Here is a 12,243-nt window from a genome sequence, read left to right as displayed (position 1 = left end):
CTGGGGTTATTTATAATCTCTAGCCCCTCATGTCCTTGTTTTTAATTTACCTAATACCTACCTGCTAAGTGGGGGTATACTACAGCTTTCTACTCCTTTCTTAATTTCTTTGTGCTTCTATTAGCTTTTATGCATATACTTTTAGTTATGTGGTAACAGATTTCAGGGGGGGAACTTTTCTAACACCTAAGCCAAACTTATTTAAATGCTAGAATGTGGTTATCTAAAATAAGGCTCTTGATACTAGAAGTTCATCATGAATGAAAACGAGAACCAATATAGGTTGAATCAGCATCGTATCTGCAGGACTTAGAGAAATAGAGGTTACAAAGTAAGACTGTAATGCAAGAAACCATTTTGGTTCTGGTGTCAGCTTTCCCCAGTAAGATAATGGATAATAATTTATCTCTAGGTCTGATTTTTTTTTTGGATGCCTAAAAACCAGATGAATAAAGAGTCAATCTGGAATGAACAATTTCCCAGGTTCAATGTAATATTCTAGAATGATTTAGTGGTTTAGTACTATGGGCATGACAAAGTCATAATAAAAACAAACATAGGTAATGGTGCATCCCTTTAGCTCTTTGTAATCACCTGTGCACTCTGATCTTTGTTCTCTTTGTCTTCTTTGCCTTTGTCTATTATTTTCGTTTCTTCCTCAGCCAGTTGTTTCCTGCGTTTCTCCCTTCTCTCTTCTAGCTCCTCATCTCTCAAGAATTCCAGGTGATTGACAATGGGTACTTTAACCACTACAAGAAAAAGGCAAAGATCAGAGGCTGCTTTGGAAGGTTGAGGCAGAGCTTGCAACCAGAGAATTAGAAACAACTCTGTGCATACTCATCTTAGCAATGGAAGGCTTATTACTGTCCTGACGACCAACTTAACACACCTGAAACGCAGTCGTGCATGCTCTCAGCATCAAGAACTTTGCATTCCTCTGTCCACCGGGTCAGAGCTGTGGGGATGCTGGACAGGGTTCCTATAGGAGAATAAAATGAAGTGAAATTCTGGGTTTTATATTGTGTTGATTGACCTTAAAAAAAAAAAAATCGCCTTATTTTCCCAAAAAGGACCCATGGTCTGTCACAAGGTTTGGCATATAACAGCTTAACAGGTACCCAGAAGCAATAAAGAGTTGTTGCCTTTGGCTAAGTAACCAAGTGGCTTTGACTCCTATAAAATGAAGTTTCTCTAGGAAAGATACTGCTCTTCTTAGAATTGAACAAGAACCCAGTAACTATCCCTCCCTCTTATTGCATAAACTTGCCTGCTTGGCTAGTAGCTGTGCTCTGATCATGGAAAAAGTCATCCAGCAGCTCATCATCAGACCTGGCAATGATATGGACATCATCATTGCCCACCAGGAGGCGGGCCCGACCTCGGCTTTGTAAAGGAAGGCTACTGCTCAGCTGAAGGATGTCAGCAGCAGCTGAGGGACCAAGTAACCTGCAGGGTAATGGTTAGTTAGGTACCGCTGTCGTTTTTTAAGTCCACAGAAACCCACTACCATGAGATCGTGTGTGTAGATCTACTAAACCTAGGATGGAATTTAATATTACTGCATTTAAACCTTTACTGCCATTCTGATTAGCATATTAGTTTGATAATAATGAGCTTAAACTGCCTATCATTCTATAGTTCCTTGAACACCTAAGTGCTACCAGAAAGCTTTTGTATGTCAGGCACTGTGTTAGGTATAAATGCTTCTATTGTACACCCTTAAGCCATTGTATAAGTTTCTCACTTACTAAATTCTAAGCTATAGCACAAGAACCTTGTCTTTGTTTTATTAAACTGTTAGAGATGCTTGCTGGTCTTATTATGTACATAGTAGCCAAGGCTGACCTTACCTTTGTGATGTTGCCTAAGGTTCCAGAGTGCTGGGATAGTAGGTATGTGGCATCACACAAGGTTGAGCAGTACTTTTAAAGTAAAAGTTACATAAGCTTGGTATTCTTTCCCTAAATACAGCACATGTAGCACACATCTTATTTTCAAGGGACTGTTTATCCTTATGGTCAAGACAATGTTCAAGCTCAGTTAAAATTCTAAGAGCTCCATGGAGTCCAACAGATTGTGCTTCTAACTCACCTCTGTAGTATAAGAGGAGGGTTAGGCTGGCGGTTTCCAGGGTAGTGAACATGAATGGTATGGCCTGTATTGGCTGTCAGCTGTCTTAGGGTCCTCTGACTGCGACCGATGCCCTGGGTGAGACGAGTTGTAGAAGAGCCACTGCCCAGCGTCAGGGAACTGTGATCTGCATGACGTACCATCAATGGGTGGGTGGTAGGGATATTTCCTGGGGATGGAGGGATGTCTGCTGCAAGGATAATATGCAAATGGGGTCAGTCCCAAAAATAAGTTTCTTCCATGGCTGTTCAAGTAGAACCCATGTCTCCTGGGCCTTATTTACTCAAAAGGAAACCTGAACTTTTTCCCTTTCTCCCTCATCCCCACACCAAATCTATTGTCTCGGATACTACCATATGTCAAGACACCACCTCAACAAAATCCTAAACACTACCTTTCCACAACCCATTTTCAATACAAACACAGTGATGCTTCTAGGCCCTTCAAACACATGCTGGCTCCTCTGCCTAAATGACTTTACTTCCCTTCCTCACCTGTTCTTTTGTTTTCAGATCAAGATGTTACTTCTAATAGGTTACAGTCTAATAGGCTGAGTTAGATACACCTTTACTCTGTGTTTTCTTAATGTACTACAATGTGATGTCCTAACAACCTATAAGCTCTTATAAAGGGTAAAAACTGCATTTTTTTACAACCTTATCCCCAGTACCATGGACCAGTAGGCACATCTCAAATATTCGATTAATTTGTTGAATGAACAAAGGCTCAAATACTTATAAGATTGACGAAAACAGCAAAAACGCTAAGAGTATCATAGATGGTATCTTGAAAATTATCTACTGCTTTTTTTTTTCCTCTTCATGCTTTTCATTTACAGGTGACAAACTGAGGCTCAGAGGTAAAAGATTATGGCCAAGACAACAGACCAGAATTCTTAAGTATTTTCAGCTATGTTATGCTTGTGATTTGAGGTAAGACCTGTCCCATGAAGACAGCTTGAGGCTAAGAACTCGTTGCTACAAGGGAACGTTGATGTTGATAGGAAAGGAGTGGAGAGATTCCTTCTCTCTCCTGAACAGTTCCATCCGTGATGAACATTGAATCTATTAAATCCACTCCCTAATGCCAGGCTCAGCGGTGTCCATCCAAACCCTTGAGATCCAGCGTTACAGAATTAAGGATTATTGATTGCCCTGTCACTGCAGTGTGCATTCAGGTGCCTGATGTAGTCAGACTTGGTCTCATTTTTTTTTTCAATCAAGTAAAACATCAAGTTGTCCAGGCTCTAAGAGCTCCCTGTTTACTGAGTTGGAACAAGAGCAGCCTCCTCCGATTCCTTCTTGCAAGGATATGCTATCCAGAGAGATGAATTCAGATATCCCTTGCCCCAGGATGTGAGTATAGTAAAGGAGTGTTGTCCTCTATCAGATCGATGGCTGCTTTAGTTCATTGCTTGGCTTACCCTAGGGAAGGGTATAAGAATCAATAGATAAAACCCAGCTGAGCCCCTGTATCTTACTAGCACTGGAGAACATGTTGTCAAACTCAATGATGAGATCATCCTCCCGGTCAAAGCGCTCAAATCGGACCAAGGGAGAAGCGTTCATATCAGGGTAATCCTCATCCAATTCCATCTCAGAACCATCGTCGTCATCATCTTCATCTCCTTCTTCACCTTCATCATCCTCCTTAAGGGAAAATACGAGATGGAGAATTGCTGGAGGTAAGTGTTCTGGTGTCATGGCCACATGAGCACATGAGGGAGGGAGGCGACGAGGCTAGCTAGTAACCCAGATTGTCCGTTTTTTTCTGTAGTTCTGTGTTCCCATGGAAGAGGTCATCTGAACCAACCCAAACACAGTCCCCCCTCACCTGATCATCTTCCTCATCTTCCTCCTCCTCCTCCTCTTCATCCTGACTATCATCCTCATCCTCGTTACTGCCACTGCTGTCCTCTTCCTGAGTGTGCTCCTCCTCATCCTCAGGGTCCAGGATATTCATGGAATCTAAAACAAAGGGAGCACATTGGAGGACTATACTGAGTAGCTAGAAAACAGGCCACTGTGCAGGCCGGCAGACTGAGCGGGAAGGCGATGGGGTATCTGACTCTAAGAGAGGAAGAATCAGATCTAGGGTGATGTACAAACTTAGTGAGCCAGCCCAGATTTCCTGAGAGTGCCAATCAATCATCGACACGCTGAGCAGGGTTGCTGAATGTGGAAGCTGGCTCCAGGGTGGTGCTTTGAGGAGCCATGGTGTAGGACTTGGCCAAGTCTGTCGGTGCCCCCTTGCCTTTCCAGTCCTGTTTTGCTACTGACTGCATCCTGTTGATAAGAGGGAATCTGGAGCGATGACAGCAGGTGGGTGAGAAGAAAGCGAACCAAGTAAGAAGTGACAAACTTTGGGCAAGCAGTAGTAACACGTTATTTGAAAAACTGGCTGAGGATAAAGTGGATGGTATATGTCAGCGCATGCAGACAGATGCTTCCTTATTCTGCACATGTGGGCAGCTGCCTCCAGGAAAACCCTAGTGTAGTATCTGTCAGACGTGCAGGGCAAGAAGGGAGGCCTTTCTGGCCTCGGCACTCTCACCTTCTCGGTTGGCCTGCAAGGTGGAAGCTTGGCTGAGGTTGGAAGGAGCTTCATCCATCAGCACGTCCTCTTGTGATTCATCCTCTCCACTTCTGCTCACTGAAGGTTACAGAGCAGAGCCTTCACTGAACAACAGAGGACTTCCCTTTCCAGACTGGGTGCGTCTAAGTAGCTATGTACACCTAACAGATATCCACGTTTGGTTTTTTTTCCTTTTCCTCCTTTTTCTTTATCCGATGAGGGAGAATACCTCGATTCTCTGCTGTCAACTATCTAGGTGAGCTTGGCCAGTCACTTTACCTGTCTGAGTCTCAGTTTCCTCATCTGTAAAATGGAACGATCACATCTGTCTTGCCAATCCCACTTATTGTGCAATCACAGAGTACGATGGGTGTGGAAAAGCTTTGTATCTTTAAGAATGTCTACTTCCATTTATCCTTTGGTTTTCTTGATCAGTACAATAACATAAACACCTTCACAGTGAGGTGGCAGCTGGTTACCTTTGTCATTTTTCCATTTGAGATTTTAAAGGGGCCATCCTTAAGGAATGACCACTCTTGTTTACATTATCGAGACACAGAGGCAGAAAGCCCCTGGACTTCATTGAAGAACTGAAAAAAAAAAAGCAATTTCTCATCCTACAGCCTCTTCTAGGCCTCTGAATAAACACTCTTTTGATGTGCCTGATGTTATCATCTATACTTATGGCCACCCTACCACCACCCCAACACAGGCAACAACAATTCAGACCTGTCACAGGCCTGTAGACAGCTTATAAATTTCTCTTCTGTTAACACCAACAACATCAAGACAAGCAGCAATCTAGGCTGGCTATATGAGCCCTTAGGCAGAGCTGAGCAAGCAGATGATGAGAAAAAGGGTCCTCCCAAGAGAGACTGACACAAAGGAAGAAGCTATACTCAGTTCTGGGGCTCTCACCTATAATTGTACTGTTCCCAGATCCGCCATCCCTCTCAAGCAACTCATCTATCAGGTCCTCCAGCTCATTCTCAACCTGGAGAGAAATAGAACATATATATATGGATGCATACAAGTCTATCAATGTGCTAGCACTGGAACTCCTAAAAAAGCCATCAAGGGAGCATGTTTCTATAATAGTATGTGATAGGTTATGACACAGAAACTGTAGATGTGGTGCTGTTGACACAGAGACTATCATTGCTTCCAATAAAGCCACACTCAAGACTGTCTTTCAAATGGGTCTATCTTGGTTAATGGATACTAGGTTAGTCTTAGACTGCCCAGGAATACATACAGATCAATATACAGCCAGCAGCTAAGGTCCATAGGCACAGTTTCTTAGCCATTGCCACCAAATTACCATGCTTTCTTTAGCATCTTTAGAAGACTGATATTGAAACAACCCAGCAAGATCTGGTGGTATGGCATACATAAAGTGAAGCTAAGTAGCTTTCAATAATGATCAGAGCCAAATAAATCAAAGACACTGGGCACTCGGTCAGATTAACATTTCATCTGTGTCTGGTTGCGATCTATACCATTTCACAGTGCATGGCATTCTGGTTCTGTCCTCCTTTAAAAAACAATTCAAATACATTCACTGAGCATCAAGTAAGCATATCATCTGTGTTCCTCTGAAGACCCATTGAGACAAAGATCTAAAGTACTCACCCACCCACACCACCTGGGGGTTTGGTTCAGCGCCGCAAAAGATTGCCAGAATGATCTGCCTCCCTACCTGCATCTCTTGTGAACTGAGCACCTCAGGCTGCCCAGCAATCACCACTGAGTCGGTTTCAGCCTCCCCATCCATGATATCCCCATCTGCCACCTCTGTCTGAGAGACATCATGATCCTCCTCCTGCACTTCTGCTTCCCCAGGCTCGCCTGAAACAATCAACCAACCAGCATAATAATCAAAAGGTTGCTTATATGCTGGTACCATGAGGCAAGCAGGAACACAGTAAGGCCCCTTCCTTGGGCAAGTTTACAAATTCTCAGAGTATAAACAAATAGATGACAAATGAAAGACAAGGCTACACGTGAGGATACCAAAATAAGGCTGTAATGTGAAGAAATTGTTCTTGGGCTAAATTCCCACATCAATACTACAGATATCTACAAGGACAGCAAGTTCCCAGGGAAATAACACAAAACTAGAACAGCTTAATTCCATAGCTACAAAGCAACAACTCCCACCCTTCTAGCTTTCCAGTACATTGTTTCTTAATCCCTACCTGGATCTTGTTGATGGTTATTTGAATCTTGAGAGGCTCCTTGGGCATCCTGCTCAGACTTGCTCTTGTTAGAAGCACTCTTGCTGCCAAAAAGGCTACTGGGCTGGTTTACAATCCGGGAAAGTGTTTCCAAAGGTTTTAGAGCAGCATTGACCGTATTGGCCATATTGGGACTGAGATAAAGAAAAAATACAGAGATGAACTGAGTATAGAAACACTAGGTGTCCATCTGCTAAGCATAACTAAGGATTTTTTTTTAAAAAAAAAATAGAAGCTATTAGAGAGAAAAAGAAATGGGCACAAAGTATGGAACTTTCAACCTGGCATTTAGAAGAAAAGACTCTATGGTTTAAAGACTTTCAAAGAATACGGCCTAGTAAAGCAAAGGTTAAATCAATGTCCTATTTCATGAAGCTATAGTAAACACATGAAAAATTCTTGAGTAGAGGCAGAATTTTGAATTACCACAAGCAAATAGCAAACTATTTAGACTACCAAGGAAAACCAAAACCAACCAACTAATCAACAAAACAAAAACATTTCCAAATCCCTTTATTTTGTACTTATATCCTCTTTTCTTCAGTCTCAAGTAGCTAGCTGCCTCGGGCTAGTCAAAATCTCTGTGAAGTAGGGGATGATCCTAAACTACTGATTCTCTTCCTTCTAAGTGCTAGGATTATAGTTGTGTGCCACCGCATGTCTAGCTTTTAGTCGTTAAATCTCAAGATCTTAAAAGATCATTTAAGTCTATATTATGCAGGGTTCCTTAAGTTCAGTGAAAATGTCACAGGATCTGTAGTTAGAGGTGCAGCATGATTTCTAAGTGTTATAAGGTACACGAGACTAAGCAGGACCCCATTAATACTAGAGGATTCTTGCTATTATCTGACAGTAATCGATACCAATCATCACTAAAATGAACCAAAGCTCATAAGAACACATCTAAAAACTAGGACATGGAAACTACAAATGAGCTATAGATCCAGGTGTAGTGGTCCATGCCTTTAATTCCAACACTTTGAGAGGCAGAGGCAGAGGCAGCCAGAACTCTGTGAGTTCAAGGCCAGCCTGGTCTACACAGCTAGTTTCAGGAAAGTCAGGGGTGTTATGCAGAGAAACCATCTTGCAAAACAAACAAAACAGAACAAAACGAGCTTGGGGTATCATTCTGTGAGAAAATTTTCAAAAATGACAGGAAGATAAACTCAGGTTTGATTTGAGCACCAAGAACACTGATAACAAAGGACCACAAAAATGGTGAATATAGAACGAATCTATAGTGACAAGCATATAAAAGCAGATTTTGTTTTGCTTTGATTTTCTAGCCATAGCTTCTCTGCAAAACATCTCTGGCTGTCCTGAAACTTACTCTGTAGACCAGCCTAGCCTCAAACTCAAGACTTGCCTGCTTTTGCCTCCCAAGTGTTGGGATTAATGGCATGGGACACCATGCCTGGCTAAAAGCAGGATTTTTTTTTTTAAAAAAATCACTGAAGAATGGCAGTCGATCTACATATTGCCAAAATTGATGTGAAGAGTAAATATCATATTAATAATTTTTCCTAAAATGTTTAACCAGAAATACATCTGTAAGGGGGAAATCACATAAACGTAGACTCAGGGGATCATCTGTAACACATTCACCCTGAGTTCTTTGGCCTAGTCAAATATCACGAAACGCAATAGACCCTTTTCCCTTTTGAGACTGTGTTTTATGCAGCCCCAAATGGCCTCAAATTCCTGGCCCTCTTTTTCCATCTTCCGTATGTTGGTGCTATGCTATTTATCAGCAACCCTGATTTATGCAATATTATGGATCTGACAGAGAGCTTCATGCATGCTAGCAAAGACTATACCAACTAGGATGTATCCCTGCCTAGAGAAAAAAGACTTTTTGAAATCCAAATGTCATGTACAATCTTCACTGGACCCTGGATCAAAACATGTTCTCAGGGAAAGGCTCAATTAAAATAACTGGGAGCATGTGAACATAAATGTTTCATTTTAAGGAAACATTTACTTAATACTTGGAGGTTAAATAATACTATGTTTAAAAAGAGCTCCAGAAAAGTAAAACAAAAACAGAAAAAACAGTACCAAGATATAAATATATAGACATCCGACATTATACGACTGAGTTTGATAGTGCTAAGTAGTGCTGTTAATAAGTGCCATTACTGAGCTTAACATCTGAGCTTTCACTTAAGACAGATTTAAACTGCTTCAGTAAATCTTTAGAGCCAACTGTAAGTTTACAGGAACAGAATAAATGTATAGCTAAACTACACTGCAAGGAAGCAACAGTACCAAATCTAAAAGGCAATCTTTTGTAGGAAAGTAGACCTCATCATTTCAGAAAACATCAAGAATAACATTAAACCAATTAACATCTATCCACTTAGTAAGCACATCATAACTTTTATTTACAACTGAAGTTTTCTTTTAAGAAAAGGTGCTTCTCCAAACATGTAGAACAACAGGGCATTACTTTACCTGGACAAGTCTAGGCTGTGAGGAACTCTGGCCAGGTCATTGACTAGTCCCTTCTTGAGGAACAGTCGAATGATGTTGTTCATGCCATTATGCTGAGTCTTGGCTGTAGCACTACTGTAGAAGCTGGAGGTGGAGGGGCAGGACTCCATAATAGTACTGATGATACACATCACTGCCTGAAGTCTGGGAAAGAAGTTTGATACCTCTGTCAAGTGAATATAGCCCATATTTAAATGATGACTTTACTAACTTGCTTTAGATAATCGTTTTACGTATGTTCTTTGTCTTTTTCTTCTGGAAATAATATCTACACAGAGAATTGACCTTCTCATTAGTACTGTTTACTATAGAAATGATAAAACCTGCTCAATTTTGTGTTTAAAGAGTCAAAACATTCATTTGTTTTTTTCTCAAGTTGTGTTATCTTCTTCCTTCAAATATAATCAGTTCACTGTGGGGAAAAGACTTTATGTACATTGTTAGGATGACTAGAATTCTTGGTCAAGTGCAAGGAACCCCCTTGCACCATGGAGTAAGAGATGTTCTTGCTTATCAGCATTAGGCTAGGCACAGGCTTTACCTGGCATGTTTCTCTGTACTCTCAGCCATAGCAAGTGCCCGTCCCAGGGCTGCTTTTACTTCATTCACTAGGGCCACCTGAGCATCTGTGCCACTCCCTGCAGCAGCCAGACTTGCAAGGAACAGACGGGCCAAGGCAGGTGTGTCCTTGTCTTCTGCATTCTGGGTATGTGGAAGGAGGTGGTCCAGGACAAAAGCTAGCACACTGCAGTCCTGAAAGTCATTAATCGTGACATTTATTCACAAGTACAATTAAGCTACATCATTTGTATAACAACAAAGTATACAAACGGTTTTACTTTCAAGTCATTCAAGATACAACTGGGTTAAGTAGTGAACCAATTAGAATTCTTTGAGAGGCTTTTTAACGCTTCCAGATCCCATTAATTTCTCAAAACTCAGTATCATGGAGGTAGTCACTTACTGTTTTTTATATTTAAGACATGGCCTCACACTGTGTAGCCCTGGCTCTCCTGGGATTTACCATATAGACCATTATGGCCACTAACTGTCCCTAGACCTGAGATTAAAGGTGTGTGCCGCCACACTCAATATTTGGTATTTTTTAATATTAATAAAAATTGAGATTGGATTATATAGTCTAGGCTAGCCGGAAACTTGGAATCCTTGTCCCTACTTTCAGAGTACTGGGATTTCAGATGAGAGCTAACTGCATTGGATCCCTAAAACTTAGAGTGACTTTAATGGAACTGCTTATACCAAACCAGTAAAATTGAAGCAAATAAAGCATATTTTCTCCAGCTGTTAAGTGGGTAATATGAGGCCTAAAGAAAAGTGGCTTGCATCAAGAATTTAGTCAAGGATGAAGGATTCAAATATCCATTTTTGAATGTTACAATCCCTTCTGAAACTTGCAATGTGCCTGATACCCTGTGCTGGAAACTTGCAAGAGCTGAATAGGAGACAGAGAGCATAGTCAGAGACACATATAAATAAAAATTTCAATATAGGATTACAAAAAAATAGCAAAAAGAAGTTAAGACAAAAATCTTCTTTTTCTCTCTAAGTTCTATACTGACTTTTAGAGAAATTAGTTTTTATTATTCAGGCAGATTTTTGAAGAAAGAAGTGATAGCTGCACAACAGTGTAAATGTAATAATGTAATAAATGTCACCCAGTTCATGATTTAAATAACCAATTTTATGTCAAATTTGTATCTCTAAGTAGAATTCTGGAGCCTGAAAAACTGGACAAAGTGAGTTTAGAACAGATTAATAGAAACAAAATTTAACTCCCAATGAAATACAAAGTAAAAATTACTTTTTGAATCTAAGCTATGTCATCTATCATTATTAATGGTACAATCTGAGAAAAGATTTGCAGTTTAGGAAAGCAGAGAAAACAAATAGCAAGCACTTAGCTTGGAATCTAAGACAAATTTTACTTTTGTTCCCATACTTTGTGGCTCTCAGCCTTTTCTCCTACTATGAAGAGATATTACTACTACTAACTCTGATGTGGGGGCAAAGATAATCAATAGTTTTTGTTAAACATCTAGCCATAGCTGTAAGATGTTTAGATATTTAATGGGCAAGATACTCAATACATTTATAGCTTAAAGTCTTATTCCATAAATTATTACTTATATGAATAAAAACCTAGTAACATACACACGCACACACACATATATATATGGAATGCATATATGTCAATAAGGGGCTTACATATACGATAAAGAATTTAATGAAAAACTTCAAGCCAGGTGTTAGTTCAACTATTCCAGAGGCGGGCTGAGGATTGAAGATTGAGCCCAGGAACTTAAGGCCAGTTTGAACAACAAAATAGTCTCACCAACAAACTCAAGCAACCCAAGTAAGCAAAGCAAGCAAGCACCTTTAACAGATACATTCCAAATATCCAATAAATATGAAAATATAGTAAACAAGGAAATACAAATCCTAACAACCCTACTGGAATGAGTAAAATTGACTATCATGTGGTAGTATATATGAAACAATCAGAATTTTCATACGCGTCTGGTAATATATACACTCAGACCACTAACACTCTGGTAAACTTTAGGTGCCTTCTGTTAAAGTCATACAAATTCATGCGCTAGAGCTCAGCAAAAAACACTCTTAGGCAATCTATCACCCAAGAGATATGCATCTGTATGTTTACCAAGACATGAATAAGATGTTAACAGCAGCACTACAGCGATAGCTCCATACACAAAATGATTCAAATGTCAATTAACAATAATAAAAGATTACAGCACATTCATACAATAGAAAATACAACCATGAG

The 12,243-nt window shown here is 40.3% G+C and overlaps 1 protein-coding gene across 12 annotated transcripts in view; it reads right to left on the bottom strand.

The window, feature by feature from the left end:
- Huwe1 (HECT, UBA and WWE domain containing E3 ubiquitin protein ligase 1) overlaps positions 1 to 12,243 on the bottom strand; it is a 138,715-nt gene that overhangs the window by 24,279 nt on the left and 102,193 nt on the right. For 8 of the 12 annotated variants that reach the window (XM_041647686.1, XM_041647685.1, XM_041647691.1 and 5 more), the window contains 12 exons: positions 9,976 to 10,187; positions 9,396 to 9,578; positions 6,903 to 7,075; positions 6,404 to 6,552; positions 5,623 to 5,698; positions 4,684 to 4,782; positions 3,964 to 4,097; positions 3,611 to 3,779; positions 2,092 to 2,320; positions 1,268 to 1,446; positions 890 to 979; positions 595 to 749 (listed from right to left, as the gene is read on the bottom strand). In XM_041647686.1, the coding sequence (XP_041503620.1) occupies positions 595 to 749; positions 890 to 979; positions 1,268 to 1,446; positions 2,092 to 2,320; positions 3,611 to 3,779; positions 3,964 to 4,097; positions 4,684 to 4,782; positions 5,623 to 5,698; positions 6,404 to 6,552; positions 6,903 to 7,075; positions 9,396 to 9,578; positions 9,976 to 10,187 (1,848 nt within the window). The remainder of the gene's footprint in view (positions 1 to 594; positions 750 to 889; positions 980 to 1,267; positions 1,447 to 2,091; positions 2,321 to 3,610; positions 3,780 to 3,963; positions 4,098 to 4,683; positions 4,783 to 5,622; positions 5,699 to 6,403; positions 6,553 to 6,902; positions 7,076 to 9,395; positions 9,579 to 9,975; positions 10,188 to 12,243) is intronic. The other 4 variants (XM_041647689.1, XM_041647694.1, XM_041647692.1 and 1 more) reach the window with 4 other exon arrangements.

The sequence above is a fragment of the Microtus oregoni genome, unplaced genomic scaffold (genome assembly GCF_018167655.1).
Source record: "Microtus oregoni isolate MIOR12 unplaced genomic scaffold, Mior012 000209F_ref0000067, whole genome shotgun sequence".
NCBI lineage: Eukaryota > Metazoa > Chordata > Mammalia > Rodentia > Cricetidae > Microtus > Microtus oregoni.
The sequence above is the reverse complement of the archived record's forward strand: the minus strand, read 5'-3'. Positions and strand labels throughout refer to the sequence as shown.